The sequence below is a fragment of the Cavia porcellus genome, unplaced genomic scaffold (genome assembly GCF_034190915.1).
Source record: "Cavia porcellus strain 051 isolate PalLab524CR breed Dunkin Hartley unplaced genomic scaffold, mCavPor4.1 scaffold_2, whole genome shotgun sequence".
NCBI classification, from domain to species: Eukaryota; Metazoa; Chordata; class Mammalia; order Rodentia; family Caviidae; genus Cavia; species Cavia porcellus.
The window spans coordinates 37938043-37958717 of NW_026947485.1; the positions used below are offsets into that span (position 1 = coordinate 37938043).

Below are 20675 nucleotides of genomic sequence, written 5' to 3' on the forward strand. Positions count from 1 at the left end.
CTGATACTTGTTTGTTGATTTGTTTTGTGTGTAGTTGATCTGTTGTGACAGTAGGGTGTTGAGGTCTCCCCAGTATAATTGTATTGTTACTTACTTGATTTTTTGTGTCTATTAACACTCGTTTTATATAGTTGGGTACATTGGTATTTGGTGCATATATATTTATGATGGTTATCTCTTCCTTTTTGACTATTCACTTAACAAATATGTAGTGACTTGTTTTGTCCTTTTGAGACAAGATCTCACTATGCCGCTCAGGCTGGCTTTGAGCTCACTTTGTAGCCCAAGCTAGTCTTGCACTCACAATGATCCTCTTGCCTCTGCCTCCTAATTGCTGTGATTACAGGTTTGTGCCACCATGGCTAGTTCTTCTTGTTTGTTTTGATCAGTCTTGGCTTGAAATCTACTTTGTCTGCAAATAGAAGAGCTATATCTGCTTTTTTTTTTTTTTTTGAGTTCTTGTCACATGATGTATTGATTTTCATTGTTTGAGTTTCAGTCAGTGAATTTCTTTTTGAGTTAAATGTGTTTGTTTCTTTTCCTTTTCCTTTTTTTTTTTTGTCGCAGGGATCGAACTCACCCACCTTGCGTTTACCAAGCAGGCAGTAAGGCCACTGAGCTAAATCCCTGGCCCTAAATGTGTTTCTTATATGCAGGATATTGTTGGATCTTGTTTCTTGAACCTTCTGCCTGTCTGTTTCTTTTCATTGGTGAATTGAGACCAGTTACATTGATGGTTATAACTGATTCGTATTTACTTATCCTTGCATTATTGTCCTGTTGTTGGTTTGGAGAGCCAGTTTGATTGTCATAAATTTCTTCAGTTGTTCTTTGTCATAGAAGTATCGTATTTCTTTCTTTGATTGTGAAAGGTAGTTTTGCAGAATATAGTCAGTCTGGGTTGGAGGTTATTTTATTTAGGACTTGAAATACTTCGCTATAAGCTCTTTTTTACTTAAGGGTTTGTGTTGAGAAGTCTGCTGTGACTCTGATAGGTGATTCTGTATGGGTAATTTGTTCTTTTTCTCTACCAGCTTTTAATATTTTGCTCTTGTGATGAATTTTTGGTATCTTGTTTATTATGTGCCTTACTATAGATTTATTTCGGTGATGGTTAGTTGGAGTTGTACCTCACCTATCTGTAGCTCAAATTATTTTTCCATGTTTAGGAAGTTTTTTGCCATCACTTGTATGATCAAGTTTTTTATTTCATTTGTCTTGACTCTGGCTTTTTTCATTGACTCTGATCAATCTTGTGTTGTTTTTCTTTATAGACCTTGCATCAATGGTTAAAGATAATAAATTAAAAGAGCTACCACATTTTGTTTTTGATTGATGTGCTTGATGCTGTTATTGCTAATTGTACCACTTTAGCCATGGTGTCATACCTGTTGTAATCAGTTTTTGTCCCTCATATGACAACACTGTGATTGTCTGGTGTCATAATCATCACCATAGTGTAGTACCAAAATACTGAATGCTGAACCAAATAGATAGCAACTTTTCATTCCTAATAATTTGGTAGGATGTTGAGACAGACACAAAGGCCTAGAGGCAGCTACTTCTAGAAGACATCTCTGAGGAACAGACATTTCCTAGGGAAGCCTTGATATTAGTGATAAAACTACTTGTATCATAGAGATTTACAAGTGTTAACACAGAAAATAAAAATAAAAATACAAGTGTTAACACAGAAAAATTAAAATAAAAAATAGAAAATGACAAAATATAAAAGCAAACTGCAATACCAGGCCTCCAGCTCACCCAGGAGTTAGAGGAAATCAGAAGCCATCTATCTGAATTTTCTGAAATGGTAGTAGCAGAAGTAAAAGAACAGATGAAGATATAGACAAAATTAGATCAGAAGTGATTTCAGTTATAAAAAAGAGATCATGATCAAAATGAAGGACTTGCTCAAGTGCATCTAGATTAGACACATTTTTTAAAAAAAGAGCTTACAAAAGTGATGGAAATCATGAATGTGCGATATAGGAAAAGAAATTGGAATCCATGAAACAGATTCAAACAGGTAAGAAATTAGAATTAATGAAACAGATTCACACATATCCAGCAAATTAAAAATTCCATTGAAGTGGCACATGCCTGTTACTCCAGGCTGAGGCAGGAAGATCATTGCAAATTTGAGGCCAGCCTGGGCTACAAGTGAATTCAAGACCAGCCTGAACTATGTAGTGAGATCCTGTCTCAAAAATACAAAAAAAAAAAAAAAAAAAAAAAAAAGTTCTGTTGAACCAAGGTGAGGGCATAATATCAAATATAGAAGACAGGACTAAAGTTGGTGATCATGAAAAATATTTCTTAAAAATAGCATGGGGCCATGAAAAAATCAATCCAACTTTTTTCATTTCTGATTGTATTTCTTTTATTCTTTCATTCCTTTTTGCAGGGGTAAGGGGGCAAGATTGGCTAATGGGAAAAAAATGGCTAATAGTTTGTTGTATTTATTCTTTCAAAGAACCACCTCTTCAATTCATTGATTTTTTTCTTTTTTTTTTTTTTTGTCTCAAGTTTCATTCATTTCTGCTGTGATGTTTATGTGGTCTGTCCAGACAATACTAGCTTTGGATTTGGATTGTTCTCATTTTTCCAGGACCTTATGGTTTCTCATTAGGTTATTTGGCCTTCTGTGTTGCTGTGTTGTTTTGATGTGGGCGTTCACAGTTGCACACTTCCTTCTTAGGGCTGCTTGCTTTGTGTCCTAATAGTTCTGATGTTTGTACTGGCGTTGTCATTCAAATCCGTGAATCTTTTTTTTCTTCCTTGATTTCTTCTGTGACTCATTGACTATTTGAGATGGTATTGATTTATTTCTGTATATTTGCATGTATGATTCCTTTTTCATTTTTATTAGTATTTGCTGTCCAAAATAATTATGTTCCTTCTATTTTCCCTATCCCTACACATCTTATTTTCCTTTCCACTTGAAAAAGATGTTTTTCTACTTTCTATTCTCTTTTTATTTTGCTCTTTATTTTTATTTTGGGAAACCAGGCTATATTTAAACTTTGTTTCATTTAACATTATGTTCTTTAGGTGCATTCATTTTCCTACAAATTCTGTGGTTTGTTTTGCTGTTGTCTAGTTTCATTGTGCTTTGATTTGATAGTACGAGTAATGTAATTTCTGTTCTTTTCCATTCACTTAAACATGATTTATTGGCTAGTGTGTGGTCTGTTTTAGAGAAAGCTCCATGTATGGCTGAGAGTAAAGTATATTCTGTTGTTGGGTAAAAAACTTTGTGGAGTAGCTATCTATTATGCCCGTTTGTTTGAAAGTATGAATTGGCTTTTGGGGGGTTGTGAATTTTGAGAGGCATTTTGTTATCTTGTTTTCCCTTACTTTTATTTCTTTGTGTGTGTGTGTGTGTGTGTGTGTGTGTACGCATATGTTGGGGTTTGTGGGTTGAATATAGTGAAAAGACCTTTTACTAGCATGGAAATCTCTTTTAATTAGTGTCTGCTAGTCAGTGGTGCACTCTGAGTGTGGCTGACTGTAGGCCTTTGCGTCCATCTCAAGACCTGGCCACCTGCATTAATTTGAAAGAGGAGTCTGCAGTGTAAGTGATCTAGCACCCAGTTCTCCAGGAATGGGCTGCAGTATTTTTAGTGTCTCAGAGGCAGTCAAAATATTGGCGTACAGAGAAAATCAATTAATAGCAGTAACTGTGTGATAATAGCATCAAAAACAAACTAGATATTAAGGTATCCTAACAGTTATGTGCCACCCTTAACCATAGGAAGGTGATCTATAATTATAGTTTAAATACTAAAACAAATCAAATAAATACTGAATATGTCAGGTATGGTGGCACACACCTGTAATTCTAGCATTTGGGGAGGCTGAGGCAGGAGGATCACTGTGAGGCCAGTCTGGGCTACAGAATGAGTTCAAGAGCATCCTAAACTGCATTCTTCCTGGTGTGTGCATGAACTTCTCTGTGAATCTGTGTCTAGCCAGCACCCTTTCCATCGCTGTTTCTTTCTCAAGGCTCTCACCTAGTCTCTGTGGTGCCGTTGCACTGGAGAACCTTAAGTGGAGTTTTTCTGAAACCGTTCTGTGGCTCGGTCTTAAACAATTAATGCCTTCCCAAAATGTCTCCTCAGTAAACCTTCTGCAGTATGGCAGGTGCCATACTTTTTCTGTAACTCTAGCCTGCCCACACTATTTTTTTTTAAGTTTGTAATAGCTGTGGGCTTCTCTTGGGGCTGATGGCCTGCTGCATTATTCCTTAACCTTCTCTCCCAGGGCACTGGCTTCTTCCATGGTATGGTTGGTTGGTAGGTGCTTCTGCTGCCTTGAACTGGGGAGAAACAAAATACACAGTGGGCTCAGTTAGCAAGTAGCCATGATGAAGACTTGGGCTCTATGGGAGTGGAGTTGGCTGGGGATACTTGTGGCTGCTGTCCTTAGGCCCCACTAACAGAATTTATACATCTTCTATGCTTTATTTTTGTATCTCTGTAACATTCAGATTTGAAATTTAGCTTCCAGTGTAATAGTATAAAGATGTAGTACCTCATCCTCACCAATGCGGTGAGTGCTCTTATGAAACATGAGGCTCCAGAGAGCTACTTCCCTCTCCTCCTTTGATTCTGCCATCTGAGGGCACTTAGATGGTGTCATCCATGAAAAATGGTCTTCACTAGGCATCAAATCAGCTAGTGTCTTGAGTTTGGACTTCCTAGCCTCTAGAACTGTTAGCAAATAAATTTCTGTTCTTTATAAATTACCCAGTCTAGGGCTGGATATTTCGCTCAGCAGCATAAATGCCTGCTTTGCAAGTCCACAGTCGTGAGTTCAATCCTCAGTACCGATTAAAAAAAAAAAAAAAAAAACAGTCTAAGCCATTTCATTACAGAAGTAGGAGTGATTAAAACAGCATCCTAGCCACACTTTGAATGTGGATTAAAAGTTCTGGTTCCCAGATGACAGTGTTTGAGAAGCATGAAAGGGCAGAAGCATTTAACCCACTAGCTCCTAGTTCCTGTAAGTCAAAGGTTGTTTCCAGCACAGAAATACCTTACACTTCTGGATTATATGTGCCTGAATGACAAGTTGACAACCACAGGCATCTTATAATCCCTGTCAGAAAAGACCTGGGAAGAGGAAGTAAGCCAGTTTACACACCTGGGATGATGATTACCTGAGTCACTTTGGATTCATCATGTTAGTAAGAGTAAAGAAAGGAGCTACTGTACTCAGAGATAAGTAACTGACTTGATTTCTCTCTGGAGCTAGGGTTATTTCTGTGTAATTGAGGCAAGGAGGACTATATTTAGAATTGACAGTATTGCCTTGGATATATTTTGGTGGTTTTTATTACATCTTTGATAATAGTGAACAGAGAATAGGGAAAACTAAAGGTCCAACCCCGGTATATCCAACAGAGGCCTAGGTCTTTTGGGATCAGGGCTTGAGTCTCCTGTTGCTGCAGTAACCAAGACTAGATGAAGTGCTAGCTAAGAACAGGGCAAGAATAGAATTAGGTAGTTTTAGGAAGGAGATTATGAATATCAAATACAGTCTTACAATGAATTGTTGCCGCCAGGGTTACACCATATTGTAATCATCTTCCTGTGTTTAGTCTTTTGTAGAAATAATAAGTTGGTGGTTACTGTGTTAAAGGATCAGTAATAAATTAGACTTAACAGAGGACATGTACAATTGAAGCAGGCACAGAATGGACTATATAGGATTCACCTCTGGGCCACCTTATGTGGTCTCAGGCCTTATCTTTGATTCTAACTACGGTGTGGTGAACAATTCTGTGCATGCCTGAGTCCACTTGCATTCTTAATACCTTATTTTAAGCATGTACCATGTGTTACGTTTCTTGTCCTCTGGGGCTGACCATTCACTAGCAACTCACCTGCAAACTCTCAAAATATAGAGTTGGCACTCTTAAGGTTAATGCTCATAAATTGGAGAGGTAAGGCTCCTCAGAAGATTGCACATTAAATAACTAGTTGCCAGCACCAGTGGCTTGCTTGCGGAAACATCTGTATTGATTTTTGCTCCTACCAGTATTCCACCTCTCTTTGAATACATTCCTGAGTAAACTTACTGTATACAAGCCTTTGCTGCCAGCACAGCCCTTCTAAAACAGGTATGAAGTAACCTGGCAAACTATGTCCAGGCCCAAACTGTTGCCTAATTTTGTAAATAAAGTGTTGGAACACAGATACACTCATTTCTCTGGTATTGTGTCTGATTGCTTTCATGCTACAGTAGAATTATGTTTGAGGAGACGCATAGCTTGCCAAGTCTGAAATACTTAATGATCTACCCTTTGTAGAAAATGTGTGCTGACCCTGTTTCTTAATGTAGTTACAACAATTTACCATAGACTGGATAACCTAAACAACAAAATAGGTGATTTAAAACAATATTGATTACTCTCACACATCAGAGGTAGGGGCAGAGTTGGAACTTTCTGGAGGAGGAGGGAATCTACTTCTTTGTCTTTTCTAGCTCCTGGAAGCTGCCTGTATTCTTTGAATCCCAAGTCTTTCCTTTTACCAACCTCTCGCTTCATTGTCACAGCTCCTACCCTGTGTCAAATCTCCTTCTACCTTGCTCTTATAAGGACTTTTATGATTACATTTAGGGCCTACCCAACTAATCCAGTATACTCTCTCCATCTCAAATTCTTTAATCACATCCACAAAATACCTTTGGCCATGTAAGGCAAATTTACAGGTGTCAGGAGTAGAATCTGGATCTTTAGTGGCTTTTATTTAGCATACCCAAATATTCCTGCTGGTCCCCAAAGATTTACATTTGTCCTACATTCAAAATACATTTATTATTTCCTAATATCTTCTAAAGACTAGACTCTCATATCAATTCAGGTTCAAAATCTCATCAGTTATCATAGATTAGAATTTCCAGATCTCATCCTCTAAGTCCCATGTGGATGAGTCTCTGAGTGTGCTTCTTTCTGGGCAGAATAATTTGCTTTCTAGTTTGACAGGTCCACAGATCTCTTCATTTGTGCTCCTGAAATATAGTGATGGGGCAGACAAAAAACATTTACATACACTCTGAGTCCAAATGGGAGGAAGTAAAAGGAAAGAAAGGGATCACTAGTTGTCGATGTCGCTCCTGGCCGGCAGGAAGGACACACGACAAAGTCTGGCAGTGGACAACCTTTTCTTTTATTTTCCTTCTCCGTACAGCCTGCCCTGGGATCGCTCCCAGCCGAAGCCTCCTTTGGTCCGCTCCCCGCGGCTCCTTCTGGGCTTCTACTTCCGGGCTTCTTCTTCCCCCCCAGGGGTGGCACCAGTATATATACGGATACAGTGTCCAATCATGTTAAAGTGAGCAAGGCAAGCTGATTGGCTAACATCATCAGTTGCCAGGCAGACTATATTGTTGAGCGGGTTGCTTACGCGGTAAGCAGGAAACTAACGTGCTCGATGGGAGGGGTAATCTACCTCAGGCTTTACTCTTTACTACAGGCCTCACGTCCGCCAAGTGAGGCGACCGGGCTCGGGGCTGCGGCTCCCAACATCTCCCCCTTTTTTATTTTTTATGAATGTGCGCATCGTAGCCCTTCCTGGACTGGGTGCAGAGGCTTATGCCCTATGCGTAGGCCCACCGTAGGTCCTTGGCTTAGACCCTGGTCGGCCGTCCCATGGTCTGCCAAGGCCCTGAGGCCCTCGTCCTTTTTCTAGGGCCAGGCACAAACTGGACGGAACCTGGATGCACACAAGCTTGCACTCATTTTCTCTCCGTAAAGAAATCCCCTCGGAGAGAAATTTAGACCTGGGCAGCATCTAACAGTCCAGCGGCTTACGTGCAGGATGGGGTAGGGCCTGGCTTAGGTTGAGTCGCACCGGGGGAGTACGCTCTTACCCGTCATTGACTCTCCTACCCAGCTATGTCATAATTTTTTTTTTTAGAGGAGGAGTGTGGGAAGCTCACCGTCCCTAGACTCGGTCGTAGGCTAGGCGAGCGAGCCATGCATATGCCTGAGGATCTTCTTGTCCATTTCGGGCTACCGCTATCTCTATTCATCTTGTTGGTTGGTCTGTGATGGATCTCCGGTAGGGCAGGTCTGATCTTCAGTCGAGGGCTTTGTCGCCCGTGTCAGTCTCTCCGGTACCCACAGTGGTTCTCGTCCCGATTCCTGTGGGAAAACACAAACCGCGCCTCGGTTCCAGCTGACCACTGGATCCGGGCCCATCCATTGTCCTGTCAGGACATCTTTCCACTTCACCCACCCTTTATGGTTGGGGGAAGGGTTGCAGTGCTCCACGGCTGGGGAGCAATTATCATTATTTAAATTTAAAAAATTGTGTGTGAATAGTGCCATGGATAATCGTGCCTTTGGGGCCAGGCCTTGGCCTACTCCCCCTTTTTGTTTTTGTAAAATTTCTTTGAGGCTTCTATGAGCCCTCTCAATGATTCCTTGACCTTGGGGATTGTATGGGATACCATGTTTTAATTGAACCTCCATCATTTTGCAGAACTCATTGAAGGCTTTGCCTATATAGGCTGGTCCATTATCAGTTTTTAATATTTTTGGTTTGCCCCATGCGGCCCAAGCCGCCAGGCAATGATTGATCACATTAGACACTTTTTCACCTGTTTCTGCTGTTGCGAATATGACGTGAGAACAGGTGTCTGTGGAAACATGAACATATTTAAGAGTCCCAAACTCCTGTATATGTGTGATGTCCATCTGCCAAACATCACCAGGGATCAAACCTCGAGGGTTTACTCCCATCGGTATGGCAGGTTTGTATGTGGCACAGGAGTGACATAGTCGCACGATATCTCGTGCATCTGCTCTGGAAACATGGAAATGGTTTGCTAGTGTCCTGGCATTGACATGAAACTTATCATGGAAGGCACGGGCTCGCTCGATTGGTGTTAGTAAGGTAAAAATCCATAACGGGCGAGTGGCAGTATCAGCAGCCGCATTCCCCTGTGCCATGGGCCCCCGCAGGGATGTATGTGCTCTTATGTGGGTGGTGAAGACCTTATGGTGTCTGTTCTGAAGCAATGTCTGGATAGACAGGAACAGCCCAGCCACTGTGGAAGTGGATCTAATTAAACCGACAGTCTCAAGCACTTGCATAGCATTGACCACATACCTAGAATCGGAGACAATATTAATGGCTTCTGAGAACCGTTCAAGAATCATTTTAACGATCTGCAGTTCTACCACCTGAGGCTGATCAGGTTCAAATTGTATGGTAACCGGGGGCTTGCCTAGGATCACATAGGCGCCTATCCCCGTCTTGGAGCCATCTGTGTATATTGTAGTTGCTAGGACTAATGGCTCAGAGGCAGTAACCTTTGGAAAAATTACAGGGTGCTGAGTAACAAATGACAAGATAGGGTCTTTAGGGTATTGATTGTTTATATCCCCATGGAAAACACATCTCAGAATGGCCCACGTATCTATGCAGGCAGCCAGGGTCTTGATCTGGCTGGCGGTATAGGGTACTCGGATGGCTTGTGGTCCTGAGCCAAAATGTTGGACAGCTCTATCATGCGCTTCAAGGGCCAATGAAGCGACTGCCTCCGGGTAATGCTCTATGACTTTTGCAGGTGAGACCTTAGGGTGTATCCACAGTAATGGTCCTTTCTGCCAAATCACCGCTGTGGGCTGTAGACTAGTCTGTAGCAAACAGACATCAAAGGGTCGCCCTGGTTCAATTCTGTGTAAGGTAGCCCCACCTAAGGCTTTTTCCACTCTCTGTAAGGCAGCTCTTGCCTCAGGAGTGAGCCTCCTGTGGGAGGCTATATCTGGGTCTCCCTTCAGAAGGTCGAACAGGGGTTTGAGATCTGAATTTGGTATATGTAAATATGGCCTAATCCAATTAATGTCTCCCAATAGCTTTTGCATGTCATTTAGGGTCTTAACGCCATCCGTCCTAATGGTGACCTTCTGTGGAGAGACTAGCATAGGGGAGATTTTTGCGCCTAAGTAGGTCACCATTTCTCCTCCCTGAATCTTGTCGGGGGCAACATGCAGATTAGCTTGTCTCAGGGCCTCGACCAACTGGCCGAGCATATTATTTAGCATGTCTGGGTCCCTGCCGCTGAGCAAAAGGTCGTCCATGTAATGCACACATCTTATCTTGGGAAAGGATTTCCGTAGGGGGGCCAGTAGGGAATCAAGGTAAATCTGACACATAGTGGGACTGTTGGCCATACCTTGGGGCAGCGTTATCCACTCGTATCTGAGATCAGGGCTTTCTTGGTTAATGGTGGGTAAAGTAAAGGCGAACCTATGAGTGTCCTCTGGATGCAGGGGGATTGAGAAGAAACAGTCTCTAAGATCTATAACATAAACTGGCCAGGACTGAGGGATGGCTGAGAGAGCTGGCAGCCCCCTCTGGACCGCCCCCAGGGACTGCATCTGCGCGTTGACCGCCCTTAGATCATGGAGCAGCCTCCACTTGCCAGACTTTTTCTTAATTATAAAAATGGGGGTGTTCCATGGGGAGGTTGACGGCTTAATGTGTCCTAATCTAAGTTGTGTACTGACTATTTCTGACAAGGCTAATAGCTTCTCCTTAGGCAGGGGCCACTGAGGTACCCAAACCGGATCATTTGACCTCCAGGTGATTTTGATCGAAGTGGGTAGGAGAGCTTCTTCAGCGGCCCCTAAGAAAAACCCAGCCCTTGCCTACCTTTTTTGTTCTCTACTGGTATTGGGGATGTCCGACCCTGTAGGGCATTGCCCAAGCCTTTGCCGGGGGTATATCCCTGGTTCCTGAGTATATCCTTAGCCTGGGGGGAGCAGTTTGACGTAAGCGTGACATCTATCTGAGTGAGGATGTCCCTTCCCCATAGAGACACTGGCAACTGCAACACAAATGGTTGGAAATGGCCCTGATGACCCTCCTCATCACACCAGAGCAGGGTTGAAGCACTAACCTGAGGAGCTGACACCATCCCCAGGCCCTGCAGTGTGTTATCTGCAGTGTTGGTGGGCCAGTTGGAGGGCCAATCCTTTTTGGAGATAATGGAACGGTCAGCTCCTGTATCTAGGAGCCCTGTTATATTCTTGCCATTGACCTTAAGTGAGAGCATGGGCCTTTTATCAAGTATTATATGGAGTCCCTCGAAGACTTCCCCTGAGGAACCGAAACCTTGACTTTCTCTAATTTTCTGCTTTGAGGGGAATCTCTTGTGGAGACTGGGGAGCAGCAAGAGCTGCGCTATCTTGTCTCCTTTATTGATTACCATAGTACCCACAAGAGATTGAACCATAATTTTAATGTGTCCTGTGTAGTCTGAGTCTATGACCCCCGGGACTACTATGAGACCCCGAAGGGCCGTGGAGGATCTCCCGATCACCAGACCCACGGAATTTTCGGGTAACGGTCCCTTAAAGGTGGTTTCAACCACTTGAACACCCATATCAGGCACTAATATAAGTCTGGAGGCGACACTGAGGTCCACACCTGCTGACCCAGGGGTGGCCCTTGTTGAAGGCTGCCATCCTGAGCTGTCCTGTCTCTGGGGCGGGGGCCTGCCTGTGAAGGGGGCCCCCTCTGGCCGTTTTTTGGCTCTCTAGCATCTCGTCCACAAATACGGTTGCCCTGAGCATCAAAGACCGACCTACACTCCTCAGCTTTGTGTGATCCCCTCTTGCATCGCCCACAAACATGGTTCTTCATTCCTAGGGCGAGGCCTAGCATCTGCATTGTTTGGGCAATGACGTTTAATGTGTCCTGGCTCCCCGCAGGCAAAACACCCTTTAGCCTTACATTCCCCTTCTAACCCGCGAGGTCCCCTCTGCTGTACAGCCGCGGCCAGGAGAGCAGCCACTCCCGAGTTGGAGAGCGGCCCCCCTATCTCTCTGCATATCCTAATCCAGGCGTTGAGGTCCTTGTTCTTATGAGGAGCTATCGCTGCCTTGCACTCCTTTGTACATTGCTCAAAAATCAGCTGCCTTACCAGCGGTCGAGCCACTCCCGGATCAGAAAATATCTTATCGGCAGCATCTTGCATTCGGGCCACAAAGTCAACAAATGGCTCTGTGGTACCCTGAATTATTTTTGAAAGACACAAGGAGGCTGTTCCGGCACCACTTACCTGCTTCCAGGCGCGGAGCCCTATGGCATTGATTTGTTCATAGACAGCGCCGGGGAACTGAGTCTGATCATCAGCGTGCCGACCTTCTCCCATAAGCATTTCCTTGTTCCACCCCCGGTTTCCCCGATTGGCGTTTCTCTCAGCCTGCTCTGCAGAGAACTCTGCGTACCAGGCTCGCCAATCCAGGTAACTACCTGAGGGCAGACACGCCTTTGCCAGCTGAATCCAGTCCGCGGGGGTGAGGGGCCCAGAAGACAGGTTCTCCAGCATGGCAATGGTGTAAGGCGCAGTCGGCCCAAAGGTTGTAACTGCATTTTTAAGTTCTCTAATCTGCTTTATCTCAAAAGGCTCCCATGCATTACGTCCCTGGCCCATAGCTACTTGTACAGGAAATATCCCGTAGGGGCCACTATCTATCCCAGGTGGTGGATGTACCTCATGAGACAAACGTCCCCCCTGCCATAGCCGCCTGTAAAAATACCGACCCGCCGGCGGCGGAGCATAAGACGGCGGCCGTGATTGGGCAGAAAATGGGGGCCCGTGCATCACTTCCTGTTCTGGCGAAAGGGGAGGGAGCTCCCGGGCAGCCGCCTCGCGGCGAGGGATCGCCTCCGGGAACAGCCCCCAAGGTGGGGCGGAAGGCTTCGCCTCCCTCTCGCGCCGGGGAGCGCTCAGGAGCTCTCTACTCCTCCGCAGACCAAGTTGAGCGGAGCGCAATTCGCGGCGCAACGCTGGGAAAGAACCCTGCGACTCCTTATCGAGCGACTTAGGCTCCTGACAGCTGGTCTCTTTGGCCTCCTTGCCATTCAACTTTCCCTCGTCCTCGGAGTCAGACGACTCCGAGGCTAGAGCCCCGTCCTTCTCCTTAGCATCTTTGTTCCCCTTGACGGGCCCCTCTCGGGAGCTCCCTGACTGGGCCTGCTCAAATACCCTGCGTACTTTTGTAAGCTCTTGAGAGCTTTCTCCACAACCACCCTCGCTCTTAGTGTTGCTACCTAGCATGTTTCCCATCTTTTAATATGTTACTCACCGCGTGAGGCCCAAGGAATCCGCCACTTACGCGTGAGCCTGAGGGGAGTCTAAAAGCCCTGTAGGTGCGCGCCACCCAGAGCCCAGGCTTATCCCCAACTCACCTGTCTCGCAGCTCTGTACTGGAGCGTTGTCCACTGTCACGTCTCGGGGGTGATCAGTCCCCGTGCGGGCCACCAAATGTCGATGTCGCTCCTGGCCGGCAGGAAGGACACACGACAAAGTCTGGCAGTGGACAACCTTTTCTTTTATTTTCCTTCTCCGTACAGCCTGCCCTGGGATCGCTCCCAGCCGAAGCCTCCTTTGGTCCGCTCCCTGCGGCTCCTTCTGGGCTTCTACTTCCGGGCTTCTTCTTCCCCCCCAGGGGTGGCACCAGTATATATACGGATACAGTGTCCAATCATGTTAAAGTGAGCAAGGCAAGCTGATTGGCTAACATCATCAGTTGCCAGGCAGACTATATTGTTGAGCGGGTTGCTTACGCGGTAAGCAGGAAACTAACGTGCTCGATGGGAGGGGTAATCTACCTCAGGCTTTACTCTTTACTACAGGCCTCACGTCCGCCAAGTGAGGCGACCGGGCTCGGGGCTGCGGCTCCCAACAACTAGTATCAAACAATTTTGAAAGCCAATCAGGTTTTCAAGGCTTGGGAATAATCCTCTGTATCTCCTAGCTCCACACTGTAAGCCTGAGAGCAATGTATGTATTGTGTGGGGCCGCTTTCATGCTATTATAGCAGAACAGGTAGTTGTGAGGTCCTCTAGTCTGCCAAAGTAAAATGTTTTTTTAGATTGTCCCCTAATAGAAATATGTTTACTAAGGACAGGAATCCTTCTCTTGTTCTTTGATATAATCTTAACATTTGGACATTCATTATAGTATAGAACAACAACAAAAATGAAAGCAACTTAATAGACGCAAGAGAGCAAACTTTTTGAAATTGCTAAGGCACAAACCTAATTATAAACAAAAGATTGAAATAGAGAAATTTTTCTTGATGCATGAAGAAGGAAATCTGCAAACTAAAATAATATATTCAAACAGAGATTTTAACAGAATGACCAATACCAAGATGCAGCCTGGTTAGCTTACACCATGGAGAGAGACAAAGAATTTTAAAGCAGATAAAGCTAGTTATTTAGAAATGAGAAAAAAAAAGTCTGCTATTAGGCCATTAAGGACAGTTTTAAGTATCGAGAAAGAATGGGAACAATGTATACAAAGTTATAAGGAAAACAAAAATCAAGACCCAAGAATAGTGTAGCTAAGCAAGTGATCACTAGGTACAAGGACAAAAAGCCAGCAACTTTCGTGGGCCATAATACATAAGAGCTTTTCTCAAAAAATTAAAAATTAAATGAGGAAATTCTACAGGGTAAAGGCTTCTGAAATGGGTTAGCACTGAGTATTAAATTTATTCAGTGAAAGAAGTAATATATTAAAACACCATAAGGATTATGTTTGAATATAGATCATAAGTATTATGGATAAATTAGACTTAACAGAGGACATGTACTTTAATTATAAGTATTATTATAAGTATTTTCCACAGTAGTATAAAAAGAATGATGCCAACAAAATTGAGATGGGAGACTGGATGAAAGAGGAGACTGTACGTGCATTAATTTTCTTAGTTTTCATAAATCAACTATTTAAAGTTTTATGTCAATCACAAAAGAACTAAAATTAGAATATAAACCTTCCATATTTCAGAAAAAAACCCAACATATAGCAAAATGAAGCACAACTGTTATAACTGTGTTACTCAACAAGATAGCTCTTAGGTGTTTATATGGTAATTTAAATTACAGTGAACATTAATTAAAGTTAAGTAAAATTAAAAGCTTACTTCCTCAATCTTACTAGCTGTATTAAAGTGCTCAGAAACCACATGTAATTTGTGGCTTGTATCCCGTATTGGATGATGGGGAACATTTCCTTCATCGCAGAGTTTTGTTAGACAGTGCTGCCTTATAGGAAACAAAGGGAGTATTCAAAATAGAGATGTAACAGAACCATTGACAGAACTAACCCTAAACACAGCCATGAAAAGAAATACCAATTAGTTTAAAAAATAAAATACAACTAAATATATGCTACATGTTGTATTTCGGAATTTAAAACCAGTTAACAAAGTTCAAATGTAGTAGAAGGGTGATTGAAAGCACACAAGGCAGACACTGTTAGAAGGAAGCTCAGAACTTGGTATTAATACTGTATTAGGGGGCTGGGGGTTTAGCTCAGCGGCATAAGCGCCTGCCTTGAAAGCAGGCAGTCGTGAGTTCGATCCCTGGTACCAGTAAAAAGGAAAAAGACCAAAAAAAAAAAAAAAATACTGTATTAGGAAATCAGTTTCTTTTTTTAAAATTTTATTTAAAAGGAAAAAGAGAAAAACACAAAACAAAACAAAGCAGTGTAAGGGTACAAGTAATACAGAACTACAAACAAACAAAAAAAAACCCAGAAATCACCAGTTAATAGATTACATATTATCTTAGAGATACTTGCTCAAGTCACAGTATCAAAGCATACAAAGTGGACATTCGAACAGTGAGACTGCAAACACTTGTGTTCAGTGATCCAACCAAAAACATTAATATGGTCAGCTATTTAACACCCCTAAACACACTTGCTGTTGTATCTTTTAGAGCACTTTTTTTCCTTCTCTTTTTTACAACAAAATTTACACATTTTGGATTTTATTACTCCTTAGTTCTTATTACTATTTGGGGGGGGGGGAGAATAAAGTCAAATATGGCAAAACAAAGCTGTCAGTCAAAACCAAGGATAGACATAGCACATGATGTAAAAACAGAGTACAAGGTTATCAACAATGGTTACCATAATGTCTCTTGTTTCCTTAAAAAGAATTGTCTATCTCATTAGGTATTATAAAGTTGAACAAAACAGTAGAGAACAAGACCAATAAAACTTAAGCATTGTAAACATTACAGGACTTCCAAAGGAGACAATAGTCAAACCAGAATGGGCATTTTAGTGAATCTTATTGCCTTCAAAGTAGTTGCCTATACCCTTAAACTTGATACTATCATACAGAATGGATCAGAGTCTAATCAGTCAAAACAAGATAGTAGGAGTATTACAGGACTTCAGAACAAGTTAATAGGAAATCAAAAAAGTTACTATTATATATCCTGCTAATTTTTTAAATTTTTCCCCTTAATTAAAAAAAACATAAAAAATAACTAAATAATTTTTTTAATGAATAAGGGAGAGATTGAGATAAAAGAGGACATAACAATATAACAATACAGGTCAAAGCATGACTGTTTCAGCAACCTAGTGCTTCACTACCACCCGACTTAGTAGTAGTTACCATAGTGTCTGTCTTTTTCCTTGAAATATTTGAATAAAACTTCATATACTATAGCTTCAAATATTTCCATATCAAGAAGCCCAGAATAAAGCCTTTCCAATTAATAAGTGAAAACTTTATAAGGCTTCAAGGCCACATAATGGGGAATCATGATTACCACATATTTTTATATATTTGAATCATTATTTACATTAGGGAAACTATTCGGTATTCACACATGCGAGATTGATTTATTTCACTTATGAGTATGGTCTCAAGCTGCGCCCATTTATTGATAAATATCTCAATGTGATCCTTCTTTATAGCTGAGTAATACTCCATTGTGTAGAAATACCACAACTTTTTTATCCATAAAAACAGTGGTTAGATGCCACGAAGTAGGTGGCAATGCCTTAACCATATGCGTGTTGTCAGGCCCAAGGGCCTCTTCCATCTTTGTCAAGGGGAGTGCTAGCCTTCTCTCCTTTCATACAACACAGGAAATCAGTTTCAATGCAGAAAGTTTTGAATGAGTCAGAGAAGGAATATTTATAAATATACAAACTTAAGACAAATATATTGAATTATTATATATCAATATAGTGTTAAAATCCATAAACCAAAAATCACAAAAAATGCAAATAGAACTATACCAGTATGTCCTTGTTATAAAAAAAAGAAATCTGAATGTTATATTTGTAAAGGTTAATTAATATTTATGAAAATTATACCTTTGTAATAGAATTGTTACGTTTACAAGTGTTTGCAGAACACTTACAAAATTCAGCATATGTTCAGCTCCTGAACACCTCTTAATTTCAGAATGTGGCAATGCAGTAGAGTGTGTGTTTTCTTACTACAGTGCAGGCAACCTATACATTTACTTTGAAAAAGAAACAATTATACTTAGGTATATCAAAATGGAAGAGTATGCTAATTACACAGCAGAAAGAAATAACATATTGGGAAGGGAAGTAGCAGTTATTTAAAATGATTTTTTATGTTACACTGTTTAGAGTTAAATTCTTATCTTGTTACTTTCCAGGTGAGTCATTATATGCTTTGATTTCTCCATCTATAAAATAGGGATAGTATTAATCCCTACTTATAGGGACTTTGTGAAGATTAAATGGTTTTTCTATATTTGAATACTTGTTAGAATATAGAATAAAATAAAAATTTCAATTTGTTGTAGTACACAAGACAGATGAAATACTGCAAAATAAACTTAAATGTACAGGACCTATCTGAAGAAAATTTAAAAACTATTGAGGGGCAAGTTCAAGAAGGCCAGGGAAAATGGAAAGGATTCACCTTTTGGTAGCCTGTCAATGAACTGTAGGCACTTCAAACCAAGGTGTTGATGGGATATTGACTAATGATTCTAAATTTCACCTGAAATAGGCTACATGTCCACAACCAGGATCGTTTAGATAAAAAAGGGTCATGAGGGGGAAAGTGCTCTCTATAATGGGAGAGTAAAATAAATTTGTATAGAAAAAGGAAAAAAAGTAATGTCCAAGAAATTAGAAAGGTAGAACCAAATTCACATATGATTTTAGTATATAAAGCTAACATTTCTAATCAGTGTATGTAGTGCTAAAAGAAGACTATTTTCTAAATTATTTTAAATAAAAAAGATAAGATTTCCAATCTGTATAAAATTCACAAAGGATCATTGATTTGTGATAACAGCTACCATTTTAGGAGGAAAAGGAACTTGGATTTCTAACATATATGTTTCACCAAAATTACCTGAATATTTTACTTTGATAATGTGAATGTCTTTCCAGTAGTCTTTTAATGGTAATTTTCGTGCTTGGTGATGTTGCTTGTCTGAATTTATTACTGTGGTGGTTGAAAATGGTGAATTCTCTCCTATGTTTTCATTCTCAAATTTATTATTTAACATTATTTTTAGAAAACTTTCTCTGCCTTAAAAATATTTATTTTAGCATTCATCTGGAATCTTAAACATTTTTGTTTGTTATAAATCCATTTCTATCATTATATGTATTGATTCGCATTCCAAACTTGATTAACGGAATCCTCAACTTTTAAATCTAATTGGAAAATTCAAGTGTTTGTGGGAAAATGGTTAGTACGCTATTTATATTCAAGTCTGTGCTACAAATAAAAAGATACTTTAATACTCAGGTATTAGCCAAGCATGGTGGTACACACCCGTAATCCCAGCACTCTAGGGCCTAAGGCAGGATGATTGCAACTTATACCCCAGTCTGAACAATTCAGTACCTTGGTGAGACTCTGTCTTTTAAAAAAGTAAATAAATAAAAAGCAGGCTAAGAATATAGCTCAGTGCCAACAGATTCAATCCCCAATACTAAGAAAGTTTTTTAAAAATCACATGTTTAAAAATACATGGATAGATAACTAAAAAAAATTTTTAAAGTATTGATGTGGAAATATTCTCAAGTTATAAATACAAAGAAAAAGGTTTCAAAGTGAAGAGCGATTCTGTATATTTTAATAAATGTCTGATTATATACATTTAAAAAATTTTCTGGGGTTATATACACTTAAAACTTTTTTTCCTTAATAAGAAACTATTCATAGTAGTTATCTCTAAGTGGTACTAAAAGCTAGGTAGGTTAGGGAAGACGTAAGTATATTTTGTACTTTTCTGCATATTTTGAAAATTAATTATAAAACACATTAATTATTTTTATAAATAGAAAAGAAAGAAGCCAGGCATTGACACACACCTGTAATCTTGGCACTCTGGGAGACTGAGGTAGAAGGATTACAAGTTTAAGTTTAGCTTGGATAATTAAACCACTTAGTATCAAAGTAAAGGGTTGTACATGAAAAAGAAAGAAATCAAGGATTTTTTATTCTTGGTGTCCTACAGAAGAGAAGTAGGAGTTGTGGGCCCTTTTGAATAACACGAAAGTTGAGAAAGAGAGAATTGAGTTAATTTGGGAGTAATATAAATGCATGGCAGACCAGAAGAGAAAGGCAAAGGGTAAATAAAACCTTTTATGGATGTGGAATTTTGTTGCTTAGATCACATGCTTCTGTCTATTTCTGAAGCTCAGTAGAAAGGTCTGAATCCATTGATGACTGTCATTTTAGAAAACTATGCCTAAGAGATAGAATTTATGAGTTATATTTTTTATTATTCCTTTCTTATAAAACTTTGTGTCTAATCTGATAGTTTTTTTGGGTGTGAGTGAATTTTAGCCTCAAGATCTCTTGTACTGCAGTCCTTATTTTTATTCCAATTATTAGTTTTTTAAAATTATAGTTTCTTGTCTATTTACTTGATTTTTTATGTCTCTTCCCACTGGAATGTAAGTTTTATGAAGGCAGTGGTCCTTGTTTTGCTTACCATTATATTGCTTAGAATAATCTGTAGTCTACTTCTACCTAATAGTTGAACATTTATACAAAAAAAATATGCCTGGGAAGCATTTGTTGAATCACCTAGCTGTTAAAATAATTTTAGGGACAATTGGGAATTAGCCAGGAATATCTCTTCAAGAAAGTGTATTTTATTTTATCTTATTTATTATTTTGCTTTTCTGTTTAAAAATGTTTTATTTCATACTTCATAAAAAAGTTTATGTGTACAATACAAGATTCAAAGTAACTAGAAAGGCAACTTTCAGTTACAAACAAGACAGTGATCCTTCAGACTCTACTGTGGAAGCATATTGAATGTACTCTTCAATATTACATGTATTTTAACTAGGCAGTCCATCTTGTGGGTTTTACTATTAGATCTGCATATATGAAACACTTATGATCACATTTTAAGATTGATAATGCCAATTTCAAGCTTCCTATGTTTTGAGTACAGTTTTCTGTATTACAAATATATAGTATCTAGCAGCATGGCAGTACTTTAATTGACCTCATGAAGACTAATTTGATTTTTCTTAGTCTGACCAAGGACATGACTGGAAAGGAAGATGTGTACCGGGGCCCAGCCATCAGGGCACTCTGCAGAATCACAGATGTAAGTTTTCTTTGTTTTACTGAGTTACCAAAGGGAACATTCTGATTTAGCAGGATTCTCTAGTCTGACTTTGTGAATCTCCAGTGTAAGAGACACATGACTACCTAACAGGCTTCTGTGACTCTAGCCTTATCTTCTTTCAGATTACTTTCTTTTGTCTATTTAGAGTAATGTGTTTTCTCACTATATATTTACTACCATGAACTGTAATAGGGCACATTGCTTATAGCAAATAAAAATCCATTGCAATGTGGCTTTAAATTTTTT

The 20675-nt window shown here is 40.4% G+C and overlaps 1 protein-coding gene and 1 non-coding gene across 3 annotated transcripts in view; one reads left to right on the plus strand and one right to left on the minus strand.

Moving 5' to 3' along the window:
* Copg2 (COPI coat complex subunit gamma 2) overlaps positions 1-20675 on the plus strand; it is a 239418-nt gene that overhangs the window by 37359 nt on the left and 181384 nt on the right. For both annotated transcript variants that reach the window (XM_063240650.1, XM_063240642.1), the window contains exon 6: positions 20333-20408. In XM_063240650.1, the coding sequence (XP_063096720.1) occupies positions 20333-20408 (76 nt within the window). The remainder of the gene's footprint in view (positions 1-20332; positions 20409-20675) is intronic.
* LOC111754768 (U6atac minor spliceosomal RNA) lies at positions 16799-16924 on the minus strand. The gene has a single exon (XR_002789434.1). It is a non-coding gene; the product is annotated as a U6atac minor spliceosomal RNA (small nuclear RNA).